This window comes from Endocarpon pusillum (genome assembly GCF_000464535.1).
Source record: "Endocarpon pusillum Z07020 unplaced genomic scaffold scaffold1307, whole genome shotgun sequence".
NCBI lineage: Eukaryota > Fungi > Ascomycota > Eurotiomycetes > Verrucariales > Verrucariaceae > Endocarpon > Endocarpon pusillum.
Genome location: NW_006915994.1, coordinates 24,985 through 44,940, shown reverse-complemented (window position 1 = coordinate 44,940; position 19,956 = coordinate 24,985). Strand labels below are relative to the sequence as shown.

Here is a 19,956-nt window from a genome sequence, read left to right as displayed (position 1 = left end):
AATAGCATAAACTGTATTTTTGAGTTCAACAGAAGGATTGAGAGGTTGTCGAGGAGTGGAAACAGGCTTGAATCGACCACGATATGTGAGCTTGCTTTGGAGAGACTCGTGGAGTGGCTACACTATCTTTAGGTTCCTGCTCTTCTTTTGTTGCTTTTCCTGCTAATCTATCTGTTTGAGGAGCGAGGTGTTAGGGCTCATGAACATATGATACAGATGCTTGCCTAAGGACCTTTGATTGGCTAACCATGCCTCTTGGCCCAAAATGCCGATAAGGATGGACAAAGTGATTCTTGTGACAATACTTTGAGAGCATGGCGCCCACGTAGGGCCATATTATAAGGAGCAGAAAAAATACTGATTGGTGCTGATTCTATTCGAACCAGCTGAGTTCATTTCAACTTGGATAATTTATTATTAATAACCCTTTTAGCATCCTTCTAAGTGGTATTTAGGCAAATAATGAAGTTATAGGATTACTAAGAAATAGCATTGCTTCTAAAGCACTCTGACTTAAACAATATAGAGACGTAGGCTGCTACATGGTCCGGTCCGGTCCGAGCTTTGGTCCGAGCCCACACTGAGCCTGTCATATATTTCATGCGGTCCGAGCCCTAAATTTCTAGATTTTATGAGAGTGGTCCGAGCCTGCCCCCCCTAGGGCTCGGACCGGCTCAGACCATGTAGCAGCCTATCTAAGAGACGTACGTCAAAAATAGTTAGCCCCTTAAGGTGATATAATATAACTAGTGTATTTTAGCTTTATTATAGATTGCTCTGTTAACTAATAGTGTAAGGAGACTAATAATAGACTTGTGTATAAATAACCATCTAAGACGCTTTTTTTATCCCCTGTGTCACTAAATGAGTGCTCCTGCCTTTTCGAGAAGAGCGTTGCTGTGATTTAGCGTCAGAACTTTGCTGCAGTCTTGGCAGAATGAACATGTAGTAAAACTTTTATACTTGATTTCCTATATGAAATATGCAAACAATTGAAAATTCAAAATGTACAAATGATCAGAATTTCAAGAGCTATCAGATGATCCTACTTTTATTATAATAGACCTGTCAACCAGAGTAATGCAGGGAAGAAAGCATTTGTAGTTCAACCAGATTTGGTGTTCTTTCTGCCAAGGCTGCAGCAAAATTTCCTACTACTCTACTAATCCATTTAGGCTTATGAGAACGCTAATCTCAATAAGGCAGGAGCACCCATTTCAGTGATTACAAAATCTTAGACAAGATAGCTAGCTTATCAGCCACATTCTAGCAGTAGTCAACTACTTTTGACGTACACCTCCGTAGACATCTCGATCTCGCAGACTGGGTGGTGGTCAGACACAGATAGCTAAGTTGCGATCCATTGGGGGCGGCAATCCTTCTTTACAACCTTATCACATGTTTATCATGGTTCTACACCCACCCGATGCATAGCCTCCACCACGGCTTCCGCCATTTAGAAATTCTAGCCCCTAATCCGCAGTTTGCAATTAGCATTTGCGTTGTTTGAGATATAGTTGGTATGGTGGCCGTACGATATGATACTCTACTTAACAGCACGTCTCTCCTTGATCATTCTGCTCCTTCTCATACTGTCTATTTCACTGTCAATGCACGAGTTCAGCCATGCCAGAGGTTCACAAGACCAAGACATTGGCTGCCACAGCCGGAGCTGCATTTCCCTTTTGCTTCGTTGACCCTACAGGTACCGCCCAGCTGGTCTTTCTGACTACAAGCACTGGCGTTGGACTTGGTCTCACCGCTCGTCTTGGTCGAAATATTTGGGGAAAGGCGCAAAAGTTGAGGTCGTCTTCAAAACGAGCACCGACCGAAGGAAATGTCGACTTCGCTTCTGACAGTGACCATGGGCTGGTGGCATTTGATCAGAGGGAATTCGAAGAATGCATCCGAAAACTTGCCGCGAGCATGACCGGGATAGTTGTCTCCGGCAGCCTCAGCACCGTTCTACCCCACTACGTCGTTGGCTTCCTACTCAGCGGCGGAGAAGCCGCATACTACCTGCGTAAACTTTGGAAAATGCGGGACATGTGCGGGGGCACCAAACAATTAATGGAAAACGTCTCAAAGTTCGACGTGGCATTGCAGGTCTCGGCTGGTGTGTGTATCAGGTTTCTTACGACAATACTTTTCCTTGGTGCTGCCGAATTCAACACCTTTGTGGACTCAACCGCAGCTGTTTGCGACGGGCTGATGAATTCGGGGAATGGCGCCACGGAAGGCGCGGATGCCCTCAAAGCTACGCACGATAGCCTCCTTGGCCAGGATCTTTTTGGCGCGAGCACTGCCTTAGCAGGAGCACCGTCTGAGGGTCTGTCCCAAGTCTTCGGATATGGCACAGACTACACGCCCACATGGACTGACGGCGCGCCTCCCGCGCATTGGGCTGCTTTTGGTGGTGCCAGTTCCGTCGCCGAGACAGCCCTGGCCAGATTGGTGGAAGAACCTGTCCACAAAGCCATCAATGTTGCTTCGTCTATTGGTGAGAAATTTGCTTTCTCAAAACAGGGGCCGTGAACAGCGGGAAAGCAAGGATTCTAACCAGTTCACTCCACGCAAGAAGCGGTCACGGAGATCATCGATTCCGACAACAATTTCATACTAACTAACCCAGCCCTCGCATCCACTCCCGACTTCATATTGCGATTTTGGAGAGTGCTCAGGAATTTACTAGTACGCAATCCGTTGCCAAACCGGGCTGTTCCAACAGTTGTTCCGATAGCAAAGACTTTGAGAAGACTTTGAGGAAGTAGACCCGACTTGTTTGCTTCGAGAGCTATGACTTGTTAATATAGAAGGGATCTGTCAGCGCTTGCTTTTTTTTTCAATTCCTCTTTTGTACCATCGGTGGTCGTCCTCTTCTATATACTCACTCTATCTGTCTATATTCTCTCCTCATCATGGTAATTGGTTGGCGCGGACATGTGACCATGGGGGAAACCGGAGCACAAATAAGCAGAGGAATCTTACACTCAGCCTACATGTTCTGGCTGGTACCAGCTTCTGTACGGTACCGATTTTCCCAAAACAAAATCTTGCCTGTTGATATCCCTAGTAAAACCATTTCGGCCATTGACGCTGCATGCATGTGATCCGTGAGGCCCCCGATAATCCGATCCCTATGCCCCATCCTTCCATGCCCATCAATGGCTTACTACACCAGAACCATCCTTCCCAATCTTCCATATCAGGGCGTCGAATCCTAACGGAGATCTCTAGAGTCCCGTTATGAGATCGTGTTTTCTGGAGCGCACATTGTCACAACCTATTATATTTTAAATCTTCCAGGAGCAGCAAGGGGTAGTCAGGAGCCAAGGCCCGGAGGTGCTCCGGCAACATCCTAATTTTTAACGCCATTGAATGAATCTCTTGCTCATGATCAAAATGGCACTGATCCCGCCCACAAATCCCACGCTTTCGTCTCCACCACCCAAACGACAAAAGCTATAGCATCGCTTTTGTCGGAAAATGGACCGATCAATAAGAAGCGCAAGCGAGACATATCTATTTTGATATGCGGAGAATGTGTTGAAAGGAATACAAAAGTCTTTTACTTTCATTGTATGTACGGCACACCATTAGTTATTCATCGAATCTACCTTTGAATGGTTAACAAATGTTTAAGTTCATGGGCTGAGATACTTATTACTACGAGGGCGACCCCGCTTCAGTTTATTCGCGTTCCCTTCAAGCCTGTCAGAATTTCAAAAAGTCTGTGGGTAAGAACTCAATTTATCGTGCTTGTCTTTCATCTTTCACAGAATTGAGTATTATCGATCCGGAACGTATCGCAAAATGTCAGTTGAAGGAGCGTTGGCCCTGACTGGCGTGGTGCTCGCAGTGCCAGGTATCATTGACCTCTGCATTAAATATGGCTCCTTTCTCCAGGAAAAATACACCCTGTATCAGAGGATGGATGCTGACATGAAGCTCTTCAATCTCATCAGCAACTTAGTCAATGGAGAGATGAACGACGTGTTGATGTTCTTCAAATCGGTCGACGACAAGCTGTCACCCGACCTTCAGGGACAGATAAAAAATCTGCTGATTCAATTACTTGCCGAGCTCGATGCTTTGAAGGGGTTGATCACCAAGGACCCGGGAATACGTCAGCGACTCGGATATTCTGCGCGTAAGGCTCAGCAAATCCAAAAGAAGTGCTTCAGTCTTGAGGAGTGGCATGTGAGATTCTTACGCAGAGCGACTGTTCTCATGCTCTTCGGCAACTTCTCCCCGGCTACCGATAGCAAAATGGTCGAAGCGGCCACGTCAAGGGCCATGGCTAGAATTCAACGTATTCGTGGAGCTATCATGGGTCCAGATCCGGACAAAGTCATCCTTGGACAGCTTCCGAACGGAGCCAGATTGCACCAGACTTCAACCTCCAGTGCCATGCTTCTCGTTAACAACGATGGTAGCCACTCGATAGCAGAGATCAGAGGATATGGAAGCGCCTCAGATGTTGACAAGAAGAATGCCGCGTTCGAGGTCATAAAAGCCCTAGCATTAAGATTAGCATGGGCTAATCCCAAGACGATGGGTATGCTGAGGTCTGATGGCTTTTACGATGACACGCATTACCACCGCTTTATTTTACAGTTCCCATATCCAGACGGCATGAAGAATCCGAGAACTTTGCAAAATCTGCTGACCGATACCGAACACCCGAAAGACTTGGTGCATTCACTCACTGATAGAGTCAACCTGGCCAAGAAGGTTACCTCCGGTCTTCTCTTCGTACATGCCGCTGGCTTCCTGCACAAGAAGGTCAATCCGACCAGCATTGTTGTCTTTGAACGCAAGGACGAGAAATACCCTGACCACCTCGGGGAGCCATTTCTGGTCGGGTATGATTCGATCCGTAAAGTCGACCACGCATCCGCGCGACTGAAAGTCGAGGACTGGAAAGAGAACATCTATCTCCACCCAGTCCGACATCGACTTCAGCCCGGTGACGAGTTCACCGCGCTGCACGACATATACAGCCTTGGGGTCGTTCTGCTCGAGATCGCTTGCTGGAGTTCCTTCGCCGACCGCAAGGGCATCGGAAAGCATCTGTGGATCTCCGAGACGGCGAAGAGAGACGGCGAGGATGTTGTTGTCAGTCGTCCGCTGACGCCCGACAAGCTGAAGGAACAGTATCTCCGTCTCGCAAAGAAGAGAATCCCTCCGGTGCTGGGGACCCGTTATTGCGAGGTCGTGGTTTCTTGTCTTGAAGGACTGCCTGACGAAGATGGCACTCTTCCGCCCTCCATCGCAACGTCCGACTCGTCATACATCCAACAGGTCATTGGAAAGCTGGAGGAGATTTACGTCTAGTAAGTATTTGAAAAAAAAGGTTGCTGATGGCTTGTATCGTTCAACGCAACGACCAAAGCTGGACCTCCAGATCAGCGGCCCCTATAGAGAATAGGCCATTCTTTCAGCTCCTCTAGACGCGTAGTGCAAAGGAGGGTCGAATGTTTCGAAACTCCTAACCAGGTATGGAAATTCCGCCTCTTTTTGCTGCGCTGGTATCATTGCAAGCCGGTTGAAGCCTTACTAGGAGGTTGTTGTCTCGTCTTCTGTCATTCTGAAATACCTTCAGCAATATACCTTCATCTTGAAAGTGACAAAGTCTGACTGTTTCTTCAGCCTTTTACAGAAGTTTTCTTCACATTCCAAGTTGATTATACTAATAGATTGTTACTTCAAAAACAACAAAAACATTATGTGGGAACCTATTTTGACAAAGAGCTTTTTAAATTATGGACTTGGCGCTAGTTATGAGCCTCATGTCTTCTACTGTTCATAGCTGGAGCGAAGTGTTGGTCATGATGGTCTCCCTCGTCAGTTTCAAGTATCTCTCGACTTGAGTGCATCAGAATCTGCAGTCTACTTACGGCCTATGATAGCCAGGCTCTCAATCACGCTTACCTTTTAAGATGTCTTGGACTTGTTTCATTCTAGTTTGGATGAATATTGAGTCTGCGTCATCAATGAGTCCTGGTCAGAAGTAGTTTGTTTGACGTGGGACTTACCTTCTGCTTTCAAACGATTGTTTTTGCTCCACTGAGGCTTGCTAATTTCATGATTAACTACATCCAATGGGGTGCCAGGTGCGAGATGCCTAAACAAGGAAGACTGATTCAGTCCAGACGTCGAAAGCTTCTTCAGACGAGGAATGTTCAAATTTGCTCCAGCCGCTACCAACGCAGCCGTGCAACTTGGCAACCCAGCTGCTGCACAGCAATGTAATAGGGTTGATTCGGTGTCATCTACCGCGAGATTGGTGAACCATACACCCTGCTGGATGCTCAAGTCACGCAAGATCTTGGATAGCGCAACATCACGCGCTTCAATCTCTTGCTGATCGACTCGGTCCATGATGAGTCTATAAGTCCCGTTGCGGAATATCAGATATGCCAAAGTATTGACATTCTTGAATTTCCCGCGAATATTTGCGCCTGCTTCGAGCAGAAGCCTGAAAGAGCGAATCTCTCCAAGCTCTGCGATACATTGCAAGGGCGTTAGTCCGTCCGGACTGCAGTAATTAACGTCGGCGTTGTATCTAACAAGACAACTCACGATTGCAAGCAGGGTCACCTCGAGAATAGCCTGATAGACGGGCACATCTCTCAAGAGAGTGAGTGCTGTACGACCACTTCTGTTTTGCAAGTTCACATTTGCGCCTGCCTTGCACAGGGCCTCGACAGCCTCGTCATCCAGCTTTGTGACTGAGATCATGAGTGGACTAAGGCCATCAACGCCACTGAGAGCTGGATGATCAGGGGCATCGGTGAGCTGATCGATATTACCGCCCTTAGCTTGTAGCCAGGCAATAGTCCTCGTGAGATCGTTGCATCTTGTAGGAGCATCGCCTTTGAAAGCTGGATACCAGAACCGCATGCCCGAAATTGTCCTTCCGACGCGGAGATATGACAGACGGTGAAATGGGGTATAGCCTTCTTCGTCTTCCAAGAAAAAGCGAGAGCGCCTGCCTGATATCAAGGGGCTGATGGTCTCGAGAGAGCGCCAATCATGGGCTGCCACAGCAAGATCCACAGCATTCATGCCCAAGCAATCATCTGGAGTTTGCGAGAACTCGCCTACTTCGTCATTGCCATGGCTATGCATTTGACGAACGTTCTCGTCCGATTTATATGGATCATGACCATTGCGGATGGAGGGATCAGCACCTGCCCTCAAAAGAGCGGAGATAAGAGGCTGGTGAGATGCTGTGACAGCCCAGTGGAGGGCGGTGCCTGGAGGCCACATGAATGGAAAGTGATAATTTACTAAGGAGTCCGTTGTTGCAAGAGTGTGATTTAGCTTGCCTCCTGCCTTCACTAAGACAGACAGAACATCGTTAATGGTTGAAGTCGGAAAGCTGTGCATCCAATGCAGGCAGCTGATTTGGAGCTTGGTAGCGGTAAGAGAGGCATCAGCTCCACGGATACAGAGCTCGAGAACCACATGAGACTGACCTGCCATGCATGCCTTGTAAAGGGGAGTCTCGTCGAAATCATTTCGGGAGTGAATCATATTGGGCTCTGCATCCAGGAGTGCTGTCAAAGCATCCAGGTTCCCGTATGCGGCGAATTGGTGAATCGCTTGATTGCCAAATGTCAGTGTTCGACTACCTTCAGGGCCGGTCCCGAATAGGGGTGAGTACAACGTATTATACCCTGAAATGCTTCTAAACTGATCTCTTGCTTGACTCGCGAGGCTAGAATTGATCTGCTTCAGTTCGTGGTAGGCGAACATGGAGCCGGTGGAAGCTGCTTTGAACATCCAAAGCGCTGTATCTACTGTGGCCATAAAGCTTGGAATGGGCAGATTATAGGAGCGCAGCACCCTTTCAGCAATAGCCTGCGCTGGAGGAAAGTCTTTGAGACATGCTTCCATGAGCATATTGATCTGAACAGACTTGTCTGCTCTTGAAGCGTCATGGAAGGATCTCAAGAGGAACATTGCGAGAAGCTGGGGACCTGTGAGGTCGCCTTTGGAGCTGTGGAATGACTTCTCAAGACCTTGGACAAGAAATGGGGCAAGAGATGGAAGCTCCCATTCATATTGAAAGACAGCATCTGATGTCGGTCGCTTGTTGAGCTCGAATTCACGGCAGGCTTGGAGCCAGCTCTTGCAAGTGTCGGAGGAATCTTTGAGAAGATCGCCGACATGCTGCGGGCGCAAAGCGTGGTCGAACCGAAGGAGTGAGCTTGCTGCTTTCACTACAGTCACGCGCAGACGAGTGGGTATTGCTGACGTAATGGTCTCGATGCCCTTTATGGACTTTGACTGATCGTGTGGTACGAACCGTCCCCCATAGCACATGGTGCTGAGAAGCAACATGCCATATGAATATCTATCAGCAGCCATCAGACCCGCTACTGTAACCGGTGTCCCATGCTCTATGTACTGCTCCACTTCGGGAGCTGTCCATCCATGGGAACATCCTTGTAGGGTGATAAGTCCATCGTGATGGGCATCCAGCTCACCTACCGAGAAGCCAAAGTCTGCCAGCTTCGCGACATATGGCACATGAATTGATGTCTTAAAGATGAGAACATTGAGTGGCTTAAGATCTCCATGAACTAAACCACACTGATGAACACGGTCAAGACCACACCCAACATCAAGGCACAGCTGCTGCAAAACTTCCCATGTCCTCTCTGTTGACAGAAAATGGCGCAGGTCCCCTATCGCTAATTCCATGACCAGAAATGGCGTCTCATGCCATGTGTCCATCTCGATGCCGTAGCCAATGAGCTGGACGATATTTCGATGGTTATGGAGGCGAGTATCGCGAAGAGCAGCCACTTCCAGCAACATGTCGTGGACCTGTGTCCGATATTGAGGAGAAAGCAGATCGAGACGTTCGTTCGCTGAGATGTCTTGGAATTTGATGCATTTCTTGACAGCAACTTTTTCAAGAGTTGTAGTGGTGCTACAATCGGACTCGTCCAGCAGCTCGTTGCTGTAGACGGCGAACTGGCCGCCCTCGCCAAGTTTGAGCTTATCTACCAGTCCATTTGTTAGTTTCAAAGGGCCTTCAACCTTCAAACTTACGAGTGCTGCGATGAAGTCTTTCACGCTTCGAGGCATGTGCCAGCTCGACGTTGAGAAATCCGAAAGACCACTGAGCATGTGCTGGCGCGTTGGAGTACTATTTAGACCAAGGGACTGAAAGTTGGTGAGATTGGATGTCCCTACGGAGTATTGATGTACATTGGAGATGCCTGGGAGGCTGTCCGACGTGGTCTCGTCTGCCATGTCGGGGAGCGGTCTACCTTTCCCTTGCTCATGCGAAATACTGGCCCCCGCACAACATCGTTCCTGCGGTTCGCTGTTAAGTGCACGGGCGCCTACGCCCTCTTGTGGTTTTAGTCCACCTTGTGCCTGCACCTGGTCCCCTGATTCAGTGATTTTCGCATCCTGCCATCCTTCGAGTCTGCTTTGGCGCTGCACTGGTAAAATAGTTTCCCCACCGCCTCTTGCTTGCTCTCGACTACCGGATGTGGCACCGGATCTTTTAATCCGGTCTCCCGCCTGAGCTTGGCTGCTTGTTGGCTCTTTCAATGACCATGTTTGCCCTTCAAGTCCATGTCGGCCTGATCCATGTTGAACAGCTGGTCCATCACTGCTTCCTGCCGGCATTGGGCCGGCGGGTATTTTTTCTTTTTTTGAATGGATGGCTGTCCTTTTCGATGAGCTAGAGACCACGCTTTCTGATGACTCGGTAGCTACTTTTGACGGATCCATGCCCATACCAGAGCCACTTACCTGACTTGCCGAAGAGCCCACAGCGTATCCTCGCTTATCAGTCCGACTTCTGGGTAACTTGATAGATTCGCCAGAGCTGCTGGACGTGGAGCGAGGGCTCATATTCTGACTGATCACCGCACTTTGCTTGGCTTGGCTTATTTTTTGGTTCCAGCCTCAGGCTTCCCATCTTTCTCTGGCTGGCCGCAAGGATTTCGCCTGGTTGATGCTGCCGAGTGGTTGGACTGTCGAATGGACGGTGTGTAGTCCGAGGCTCGACTGAAGTGGAGAAGCAGGAGGTTGGGGAAGGAGGAGGTGCTTGATCTAGACGTGCTTGAGCAGGACGAGAACTTGGGATGGACCGCAGAGCGAACGTTGTTGCAATACTTGATTAGGCTGTTGCTGCTTCCAGTGATAGGTGCGGCGGATCGTTCCTTTCTTGGCTAAAGCAACCACCCATTATTGTGATTGTGGGATTAAATGGGGGTGGTATGACGGACAATAGATTTCAGTACTGAAGATATGGGCCTTCTCTCAGCCAGATCATGGCGGCTTGGTATGATACAATTGAACAAGACCAATCTTGAGATCAATTAGAGAATGAAGCTCGCAGAGGCTAAAATACGACCATAAATCATGAAAGTGCTAAAGATGATAAGAGTACTCCGTACTGGGGAGCCTCGATACGTAATCAGACCAAAAGTTTGATACAAGCCACGACTACGGAGTAGCCGCAGCCAGAAAAGCTTGGGGAGCGCAGGTGATGCAACGAAGCAGGGGAAGAAACGGGTATCAAGCTGTCTACCCTAACATCTCAAATTGAGTCCAGAATCCTCATTAACAAATGTTTTGACAAGAGGATTCTGGTTAAACTTCATGGCTAGTTACTTACCATAGTTAGCTGAAGTTCAGGACTTAACAACCCATATCAAATAGCATTACTCCGTATAACCAGGCCCATTTTCCTTCCATCGGATTTCATTTATAGCAGTGGGCGCGAACATGTTATGAGACACGCCATGTCTTATCTACATACTAAGTAGTATGCGTAAAAACGCACATCTTAAAGCTGTCTCAGCTGAAGGATCAAGTGTTGAAGTCAAGGGGTGACTGCCAAGACTATGAGCGAGCGTCCTACCTACTACGTAAACTTACCCCTTAGTAAAACTACCAGTGGGGATCCCCAACTCATCCAGTTCTGAGCCCGCTTTCCCCCTCCCTCCACCCTAAAACAATTGTCGCTAAGCATCAGCATAGCTTCTGGAGCATTCAGAAAGGCGAAATCACACCCACCTCCATTGTTATTAGTGCATAAACGAGTTGAGTGCCGCGCTCAGCGATGTACAGGATAATATATCAGGATAATATATCAGGATAATATATCAGGATAATTGAAGGGAAAAATTGGGAGGGAGGACAAGTAGAACACCAGGGAAGAGGGATCTCTTTTATGGTGAGATTTTGGGAAGGATTGCGGAACATATGGATGGATAGATGGATGGCCGATTGTGCAATCTGTTGCAGTGGGAAGGGAGGAAATTCTCTTTTTATCTTTACCCCTCACCTCCCCCTTCGTCCTTTTCACTTGGTGGGAATTTACATGCGGATATAGGAGGAACTTCAAACATGCCAGTTTCCGGCGGGTTGGTGGTAGTGATAGTGAACAGCAAGTCCAGCAGTTGAAAAAAGTATAAGAAAACATACTACTCTCTTTCTCTCTCTGTCTCTCTCTATCTCTCTCTCTCTCTCTCTCTCTCTCTCTCTCTCTCTCTCTCTCTCTCTCTCTCTCTCTCTCTCTCTCTCTCTCTCTCTCTCTCTCTCTCTCTCTCTCTCTCTCTCTCTCTCTCTCTCTCTCTCTCTCTCTCTCTCTCTCTCTCTCTCTCTCTCTCTCTCTCTCTCTCTCTCTCTCTCTCTCTCTCTCTCTCTCTCTCTCTCTCTCTCTCTCTCTCTCTCTCTCTCTCTCTCTCTCTCTCTCTCTCTCTCTCTCTCTCTCTCTCTCTCTCTCTCTCTCTCTCTCTCTCTCTCTCTCTCTCTCTCTCTCTCTCTCTCTCTCTCTCTCTCTCTCTCTCTCTCTCTCTCTCTCTCTCTCTCTCTCTCTCTCTCTCTCTCTCTCTCTCTCTCTCTCTCTCTCTCTCTCTCTCTCTCTCTCTCTCTCTCTCTCTCTCTCTCTCTCTCTCTCTCTCTCTCTCTCTCTCTCTCTCTCTCTCTCTCTCTCTCTCTCTCTCTCTCTCTCTCTCTCTCTCTCTCTCTCTCTCTCTCTCTCTCTCTCTCTCTCTCTCTCTGTGTGTGTGTGTGTGTGTGTGTGTGTGTGTGTGTGTGTCTGTGGTGATCAAACCGATCACACTTACCCAAAGAAACCAAGCATCGCTCCACCCCTCCAAACCCCATCTCCGTCTTCTGTCTGAGCTGCGCAGCCGGCCCATCGCGATATCCGATCACATAATCCGTCATCTGATACTCATCCTCCCTCTGCCTGCCCCACTCCAGATCCTTCCCTCCTCCACCAATCCCTTCCCCTTCCCATGAAGCTCTGACATCATACCTCCAGAATAAGTGCGTCAATGCAAGCTTGAGCGCAAAATACGCTATATTCATCCTGATGCAGTTCATCGGTCCAAGGAGGAACGGATAGAGCGCCGTGTAGGCCCTGGAGACGCTTTTACGGCTTGCCCCTCCCTCAGCCCGTTTATTACTATTTACGGCTCACTGTTTAGGAGAGTATGACTATAGCCCGTAGGAAATGCGCCTGATTGTGATAGAGGATATAAACAGGCGTTCCTATCTTAACGTCCGTAGGGATATAGTAAATTAATTTCAATTTTCAGCTTCCAATGGGTTGTTGATCTCGCATCGTAACTTCGCTTACGACCAATATCAATCCACCCGACAATACCAGCTCCAGTTATCAGGGCCAGGGTACATTATGTAAAACACCTCGAATCGAGCACCACCGAAAAATGCTTGAGGATACTGAGGAGATTTCGAGCAGCAGTTATATGGTGGTTGGGCTCGAGTTGGGCTGCTTGGCTTGGGAAGAGAAAGCAGGGCGTGCACTAGAAGGGAAAGGTGGTCTTGACCCGAGATGTCAGGTTTGTCTAGGGTTCAGCCTGGAGTTCTGCGATTTTCATTATTCTTTACTTCGGTGTTCTGTGTTCAGTCCTCTGATGTGATACTTGATGCTGGACCCTCTGTCCCGTTAGGCAGAAGTAAGACGTTGACTGGGAAGACCATTATTTGTCATGTATCATGCACGGTGCCACGGTGCCGGTTCGTCAGGCTTGGCCTTTTGTTCGTAGAAATACGCGGCACGAAGACCATTTCGAGGGCCGAAGTTAGTCATGCGATAACGGGCAAGGAAATCGTCCATATTAACTTAGTGATTTTATCAGCTTACTGGGTCTTGGATCTGCAAATTAAATGGGAGGCGGAGTGCGAGTGCCATGATAAAAGATGATGCTCATCCCTATCTTTGGGAAGCAAAAGCTCATGAGAACCATTTTGGTTCCATGAAATAAAATCTGACACGGAGAGCTTTGTACGTGGTGAGGGCGGGAATCTAGTATGCCAAAACATGGAAACCGGATGGCAAACAATTGAAGAATTTTAAAGGGATATGACTTACTGTATCCACCGCAAATCCTGCGATTCCCAGAAAATGCCGTCCTGCCGTGAAGATAACGCCAATTATCAAAGATGATAGGTTGGCCTGGTTTCAGCTGAACCCTGATCTCGAATTCCTTCATCTTCAAGATTCTAGTCCATTCTCGTGCTGCCCTATACCACCGTTCGATTGACTCAAGGCTTCGCCATAACTGTGTATCCCGATCATCGTTATTCCACCTGATCCGAGTCCGTATTTCTCCTAGGGCAGTTTTACCTGATTTATGGCCGGATGTTCCTTCATCGGGTGGATAAGATATAGTGTTCCGCCCACCCAATAAGACCTCAGTGCCTTCCGGACTGATCGTGTTGTTTCCAAGTTCACCTACTTCAGCGTTGCCGCTTGCATGGAACAAGATCTTCTGACGATGGAGGTAATTGCGAAGACTCGGGTGCTTATCCTGAAGGTAAGTAGCAGCGGCTCGCCCGTCGACGAAAAGAGACTCGCCGCCGCTGCCGTCGGTATGAGAAAGGAGATGGAACATCTGCAGTCCACACGGAACTGTCAAATATGTGGTGTCGGTATGAACCGCTAAAGCTTGGTTGGTATAGGCGGTATCCGTCGGCGTCGCTGACGAGGAGAAGTCCCAGAAACCTCCGTAGTGCGTGTGCTGAACAAAAGCAATGCGCTCGAGTAATGACCGAGTGGCAGACGGCGTCAGAGGACAATCAGTCACAAATGAAAAGCCATATTGATACTGATGGCAACCATTGAGCGTTGTCAGATATATTGAGCCCGAGGTTGGATTGGTGTAACACGCACGATCTTCTTAGTCCAAGTGGCGACCCCTTTGTCGCTGCTCATAACTTCTTCGAAGGACACAGTAGGAAAATGGTCAGGCCGTGATGGATCTACATGGGCCCATTCTCTGGGTACTATCATCAGCTTGGACGTGCGAGTCTCGCAACCAGCTGATCTACCTGCTGCGTTCCTCCAAAGGGCCGTTGTCAGGCCGAAATGAACCCCCCCAAGATCTCAACCACTCCCATGAATAATGGCTTTCATGGCCGTCGTTATTCCCTGTTGTTTTTGGATTAGTGATAGGGATTTTGTGCACTGAGAGCACGTACAACGTATCCTCAGTCCTTCATGGTCTTCCGAGCAGGTCTCAACGCCAATACTGAGAGGAATCTGCCATCCTGCATAAGAGATACAGCGTATGGATCAAGTCACAGACTTAGCTCACCTCGAAACTGTCATGCTGTCTTTGGCGAGTCTGAGGGTGGATGCATATACTGCATGGGCAATTGTCTCTGCTCCCGTCAATAAAATTCAAAGGCTTTGGCAGCAGGCGCCAGCATCATACCTGAGCCAGAGATTGGAGCTACACCACGGTAAGCGGGTAAACATATTGTACGTCGTTGGTTAGAAGAAAATACGGCTTACAAGGGAAACGTGCCCCTTCCGGGAACCTCAATCTCGGTCACAGAACCCTCCAGTGGGTACTCTGACCTCGGACTGGTTTTCAGCAGTGATTGTTGCTCACGATCGGTTGGTGCAGAGCGACGAAGACGATTTCCGCTTTTAGTAGAGTATTTCTTCTTGTTGGAGTAGTACAAGAACCTTAAGGGTGGGTTGTGAGATGCACTCCAAGACCCACCATGCTGTCGTCTAGCTAAATGCGTTTTGAGGATGGGACATGTCACCGCCTTCAAGCTTGAGGACAATGTTATGCCCAGAGGCTGAGCGAGGTAGTTCCTCATCAAGGTGGCCGAGGCTGTGGACTGCATCATTCGGGAAAATGTACGGAGTCCAAACAGTCTCTCTCCCAACTAGTTAGTTAGATGAAATTGGGCGCCGAATTAGGTAGTCTTTGCTGCCCACACCAAACAGAGGCTGACTCAGGAACGGTGCTAAATAATTTAGTAAGGCACTGAGCAAACAGAATTGAAGTATCTGACATGTGGGATCGCCATCATGAACTCTGTTGCACGATCTATTTAGCGGCCGCCTGTTTCAACTCTAGTTAACTAATTAACTACATGACACAAACAACGCATCCTCCTACACACATTCTGAAGCACCCTTTTACCTGCCTATCCTACCTGCCAGCTTTTGTTTCCAGGCACGGGCCTATCCCCACAATACCTACAACGTCACTCACTCCACTTTTCACTTCTTGCATCGGGATCTTTTCGCCAATGTTTGGGTGTAGATACGTTGACTTGACTGAAGAGTATCCGTGGCTCAAGATAAACATACCCAAACACAGTTAGGATTCAGCGTTACGATCGCACAACTATCACCTGAGGACGAGTGTAACTTTGGCAGAGAGGAGGGGACGATCTATTGGTCAGTAAGTTTCGAGGATTCGACAGCCAGCCTTGTCCGGGAAGGTGTGGAGTGCATACCTATAACACGCTGGTATGGTAGGTTGGTTAATGGTCCCATCCCTGCAGTCTATCGCACTGAAAATGGTGATTTTAACAAATGTTGTCAACACTACTCCGTACAAGACTTTGACTTCTGACCTCGAAACAATGCCGGCCGTCTAAAAAAGGCTTCCTTTGCGGCAAGTCCATGATTTCCGAGTCTTGAGATTGCAAGCTGGAAGCGAAAATGATCCTGTACAGTGCACGCTTGAATGTACCAACCTTCATGAGGAACCCCGATATGAGGCTTTATCTTATGAATGGAATGCACTCGCCGGCACTGGCACGATCATTCGTTGCGGATTAATGATGGAAGTGACAAGTAATCTCCATGGGGCCTTGAGTTCACTTCGTAACCACGACAAACCTTGACTCTTGTGGGTTGACGCAATTTGCATCAATCAACTTGGACAAATAGTTGGGAATGGGATAGATCCCCGGTGAGCTAGACCGTTGACGTTTGAGTTGGCCGACTTGGGTGCCTCAATGTGCCGTAGTGACAAGGGCGTATGTTATGGCGCACATGAGAGCATTAATCATGGATTTTTCCGGGCCGAGATCTGCTCTGTTATACTCGGTGAAGCGAAATGTTGAAGAAGTGTCAGACAGCCGTGGGGTCAGGGATATTGTTACCGACGGTTGGAGTGACATAAATGCATGATGAAAAGACTAGCTTGCCACGCCCAAAATTACAGTATACGCTTTTACGAAGCTGTAACTTAGCATGAGTGCCTAGAATTGAATATGTATCGAGAGAATGTCTAGCACTTTCAGCACGCACAAAGCTATGATTCCGTATTCCTGAGCGATTTGACAAGATGTGTTGTTGTAAGCCGTCATTCGGAAGCTTGAATGAAAGCCACGATCTATGGCTTAGCTCAAGAGGCGTCTAATCCTTCCTTTCCATGACGGGGTATTGCTAAGCAGCCACCCTCAACATGTTTCATGCAGAGAAGAGTATTTCCCACTCGTACCATCGACTCAACATGTTCGTCACCACCTCCGGTGTAGTTGCCTTCTCTCCACTTCGCTTCTTCATCTCGACCACTTTCTTGCCAATCATCTCAAGTTCCTCCTTGTGAAAGACGACGTAGCGAAGATAGCTGTCCCTCATCTTGGTGACGTCTCGGACGAGCTCTGCTGCGTAGACGACCGAAGCCATCATGCCGACATCTATCATGGAAATGAGCCTGTCAGAGGGCTCCAGTTGAGCGGATCTGGGGTGGACATTTACCATCGGCTCGATGCTTTGCACTTGCCAGGCGAACCTCATGTTGCTCCTTATCATCGTTGAGGCGCACGACAAACTTCTTGAGACGATCCAGCTCGCCGAGGTGATAATTCATGAGGGCGTCGAGCTTGCGCCTGTCGTCGGGCAACATTTCACCGATAAACTTCTTCTCATCTTCTGGTTCCCACTTGAGACCTGAGCCAGACTTTCGATTACGAGATAGTCTTCGCTCTTCGAGACTGCGGAGAGATGAGGTGCGGAGGGCGGATGACATCTTGCTGCAAGATGTCAAAAATGTGTTGTTTGAGAAAGAATGACCGAATATGAATGTGACGTAGAAGCGTGCTCGAGCTCGATATCGTGGAATTACTGTGGGTTGAGCTGGTGGTGGTGTAGAGTGTCCCCAGAAATTAGCAGGAGTGTTTGCAGGGCTGAAGACGCCTTTGTGAGTACCTGAGACCTGGAAGTGTTCTGCCGAGACAGAGAAAGAGCGAGCCTGCACTCGACCCTGTTCTCCACATGCAGTTTTCAGTCTTCAGTGTTCAGTGTTCACAAAGAACAAGGCTTCACGTTTCGATCAAGTTGGCGGCCGGGTACGCCAATGGCAAGTGGTCTATATTGCACAGCATGACACGTGGACGAGGCCTCGATCGCCCCCGACAGGACTATCGCAACAAAAGGCCTTCCCAACATGAGCACAGCTTTTGTAGGACTCAGGCTCGTGCACTTGGGCGGATGCACTCTACAAATCTTCTCTCTGGCGAGAGGCACATCATGCCCATCATGCCCATCCTGCCAGCGTCCAGCTCTTCCTCTCATCACCAGCTTTTGTGAAGCCAGGCCCAGAGCTGGTCCGCTGGGGAACAACACTGATATCCACATTGTTCCTGGCTCCAGCCAAACCATGTTGTAGAAACCTTTCCCGCTCAATGTCGACAAATCCTTTGACCTTCATGCTTGCCAGAAGACTCGCTCCAGCCCAGGCACCCAACGACTCTACTCGCCTCAGCTGACCCTGCACAACCGGAAGAGCTTCTTTCGCCTGTAGTTTCCGCAGCTTCTCTTCGATGTAGTCTTCACCCGGAGGCAGAGGCTCCTGGAATCGAGCATCAGGCTTCCCAGCCCTCCCTTGTCCAATCTCTCGAAGCTTGTCTCTGCGATCGTCTTCTCTCTTCCCGCGTATTGTAGACCACCCATACTTTTTGACAAGTAGATCAACCTCAAACATAGTTCTGGGTGCAAGGCCGGGGATTTTTGAACCTCCTCCCACGAAAATAATTCGAGACATGCACAGGGCTCTGGCATCAGGAGGTAAAGGTTGCAAAGTTTCATACACCAGCATCGGTAAAGAGTGCTCATTGTCATCAAGATAGTTCGAAGCTGTGTCTGATGCCAGAAAGACTTTCTCTACAGGTTGCGAGAAAAGCGCAAGTGGCAGAGTGACAATTTGAGAAGACACGCCCGTGGGCCAATCGATTTCAATTTCCATTTCTCGCTCGTCAGTGGTATCTGAAGGTGTAGAGTCAACCTGGGCTTCGGCCCTGTTCAAGGTGTTTCTCCCCCCATCAGTTGTCGCTCCAGAATGCTTGCACCAAACCATCCGAGCCATCAACTCTTCGGCCAGCTCAAATTCAATCCGGGGCGCATCATCACCCTGACCCTGACGATGTGCGATCAAAGTCCTAGCTAGCTCTCTCAATAACGACCGCATTGATCTGGTGCTCCTGTTTATACGGAGCTCACGATACTCGTACACGGCTGTGACTATCGTTTCAGACCAACCAATATCAACCACTACAGCGGAGCGAACGCCTGCCCCCATTGCGGCCATGGTGGGTGAAGGCAGTAGGGTGATCGAGGCGTATTTCCACCGATTGAACAACGTCGTGAGTACCGTCGATAGCAGCGGGTGCGGTAGGATAGACGGCACGACCAACATCAGCCGAGCTGAACCAGCATCCGTAAGCAGATATTCGTTGTAAACGTCTCGGATCGCCCGTTCAATCTTGTCCTCCACCAAACCCAAGTCCACATCCCTCATGTCCATGCGCCATAACTCATGCTGTTGTCCCCATTCCTCAATATCGAAATGCTTCCTTCGGTGACCTGGCGCCCAGCCTCTATAATCCCCCGCACGTCGCGAGTCCTCTGGTCCGAATGTCAGGATACATTGTGGGGAGTGTTCACCCTCGAATCCAGCTCGGAGGTAGCGAGACCCCAATTCAATGATAACTGCGTCGTCTTCTTGCCGGAATCCTGATCCTGGGGAGGACAAATTGGAGGAGGCAAATCGACTCGGAGTGTGGGGTGAAGGGGGTTGGGCAGCTTGTCGTAGACTTGGACGGACAGATGATGCTATGCTCGATGCCATAATCTCTTCCGGGAGGGCATACTTGACTCCACCACCATGCACACGTGGGCGACCATGTACAAGCTACCAGGAAATAGACTTGAACACAATGTCGTGGTAAGTAAGTAATCGTGGTAGTCAGGTAAAATCTCCTTGGAGACGCCCTACGCGTCAACCACAACAAACACTCATTCTTCTCAAAATTTCGTGAATATAATTTCTATCTAGCCATAATAAATCACACAATTGTAATGGGCATACCAGGGTAAGTCTCTTCATTTTATGCAGCTGTGTCAGTCGTTGAAATTTATAGCCTTCTGAGAGAGATCGGTAAAGGAGAACGTATCGCGCTCTCAAAGTTGGCTGTTGAGTTCTTGGAGAGAAATAGGCGTCCTATCCGCATTGCTATCGACACAGCTATATGGCAGTTTCAGAATCAAGCAGGCCAAGGAGGCCAGAATCCCGCTTTACGGACTTTTTACTATCGTCTTTTGAGAATTCTAGCTCTTCCTATCCATCCTTTATTTGTTTATGACGGTCCTAAGAAACCTCTTGCGAAACGAAACAAAGTGGTCTCTCG

The 19,956-nt window shown here is 48.7% G+C and overlaps 6 protein-coding genes across 6 annotated transcripts; 2 read left to right on the top strand and 4 right to left on the bottom strand.

The window, feature by feature from the left end:
- Positions 1-1,626: 1,626 nt before the first annotated feature.
- On the top strand, positions 1,627-2,535 carry EPUS_08949 (uncharacterized protein; the record flags this gene model as incomplete). Its single annotated transcript, XM_007801635.1, has 1 exon — positions 1,627-2,535. The coding sequence occupies one exon, from the start codon at positions 1,627-1,629 to the stop codon at positions 2,533-2,535; it is 909 nt and encodes a 302-aa protein (XP_007799826.1).
- A 1,278-nt stretch (positions 2,536-3,813) lies between these two features.
- Positions 3,814-5,337, top strand: EPUS_08948 (uncharacterized protein; the record flags this gene model as incomplete). Its single annotated transcript, XM_007801634.1, has 1 exon — positions 3,814-5,337. The coding sequence occupies one exon, from the start codon at positions 3,814-3,816 to the stop codon at positions 5,335-5,337; it is 1,524 nt and encodes a 507-aa protein (XP_007799825.1).
- Positions 5,338-5,806: 469 nt separating this feature from the next.
- Positions 5,807-9,885, bottom strand: EPUS_08947 (uncharacterized protein; the record flags this gene model as incomplete). Its single annotated transcript, XM_007801633.1, has 3 exons — positions 5,807-5,868; positions 5,935-5,985; positions 6,039-9,885. The coding sequence occupies 3 exons, from the start codon at positions 9,883-9,885 to the stop codon at positions 5,807-5,809; spliced, it is 3,960 nt and encodes a 1,319-aa protein (XP_007799824.1).
- A 3,121-nt stretch (positions 9,886-13,006) lies between these two features.
- EPUS_08946 (uncharacterized protein) lies at positions 13,007-15,153 on the bottom strand (the record flags this gene model as incomplete). Its single annotated transcript, XM_007801632.1, has 8 exons — positions 13,007-13,134; positions 13,385-14,120; positions 14,186-14,291; positions 14,344-14,443; positions 14,494-14,554; positions 14,610-14,676; positions 14,730-14,747; positions 14,810-15,153. The coding sequence occupies 8 exons, from the start codon at positions 15,151-15,153 to the stop codon at positions 13,007-13,009; spliced, it is 1,560 nt and encodes a 519-aa protein (XP_007799823.1).
- A 1,585-nt stretch (positions 15,154-16,738) lies between these two features.
- On the bottom strand, positions 16,739-17,300 carry EPUS_08945 (uncharacterized protein; the record flags this gene model as incomplete). Its single annotated transcript, XM_007801631.1, has 2 exons — positions 16,739-16,968; positions 17,030-17,300. 2 exons carry the CDS (start codon positions 17,298-17,300, stop codon positions 16,739-16,741), a joined length of 501 nt encoding a protein of 166 aa, XP_007799822.1.
- Positions 17,301-17,807: 507 nt separating this feature from the next.
- Positions 17,808-19,397, bottom strand: EPUS_08944 (uncharacterized protein; the record flags this gene model as incomplete). The annotated part of the gene is made up of 1 exon (XM_007801630.1): positions 17,808-19,397. One exon carries the CDS (start codon positions 19,395-19,397, stop codon positions 17,808-17,810), a length of 1,590 nt encoding a protein of 529 aa, XP_007799821.1.
- Positions 19,398-19,956: the final 559 nt, after the last annotated feature.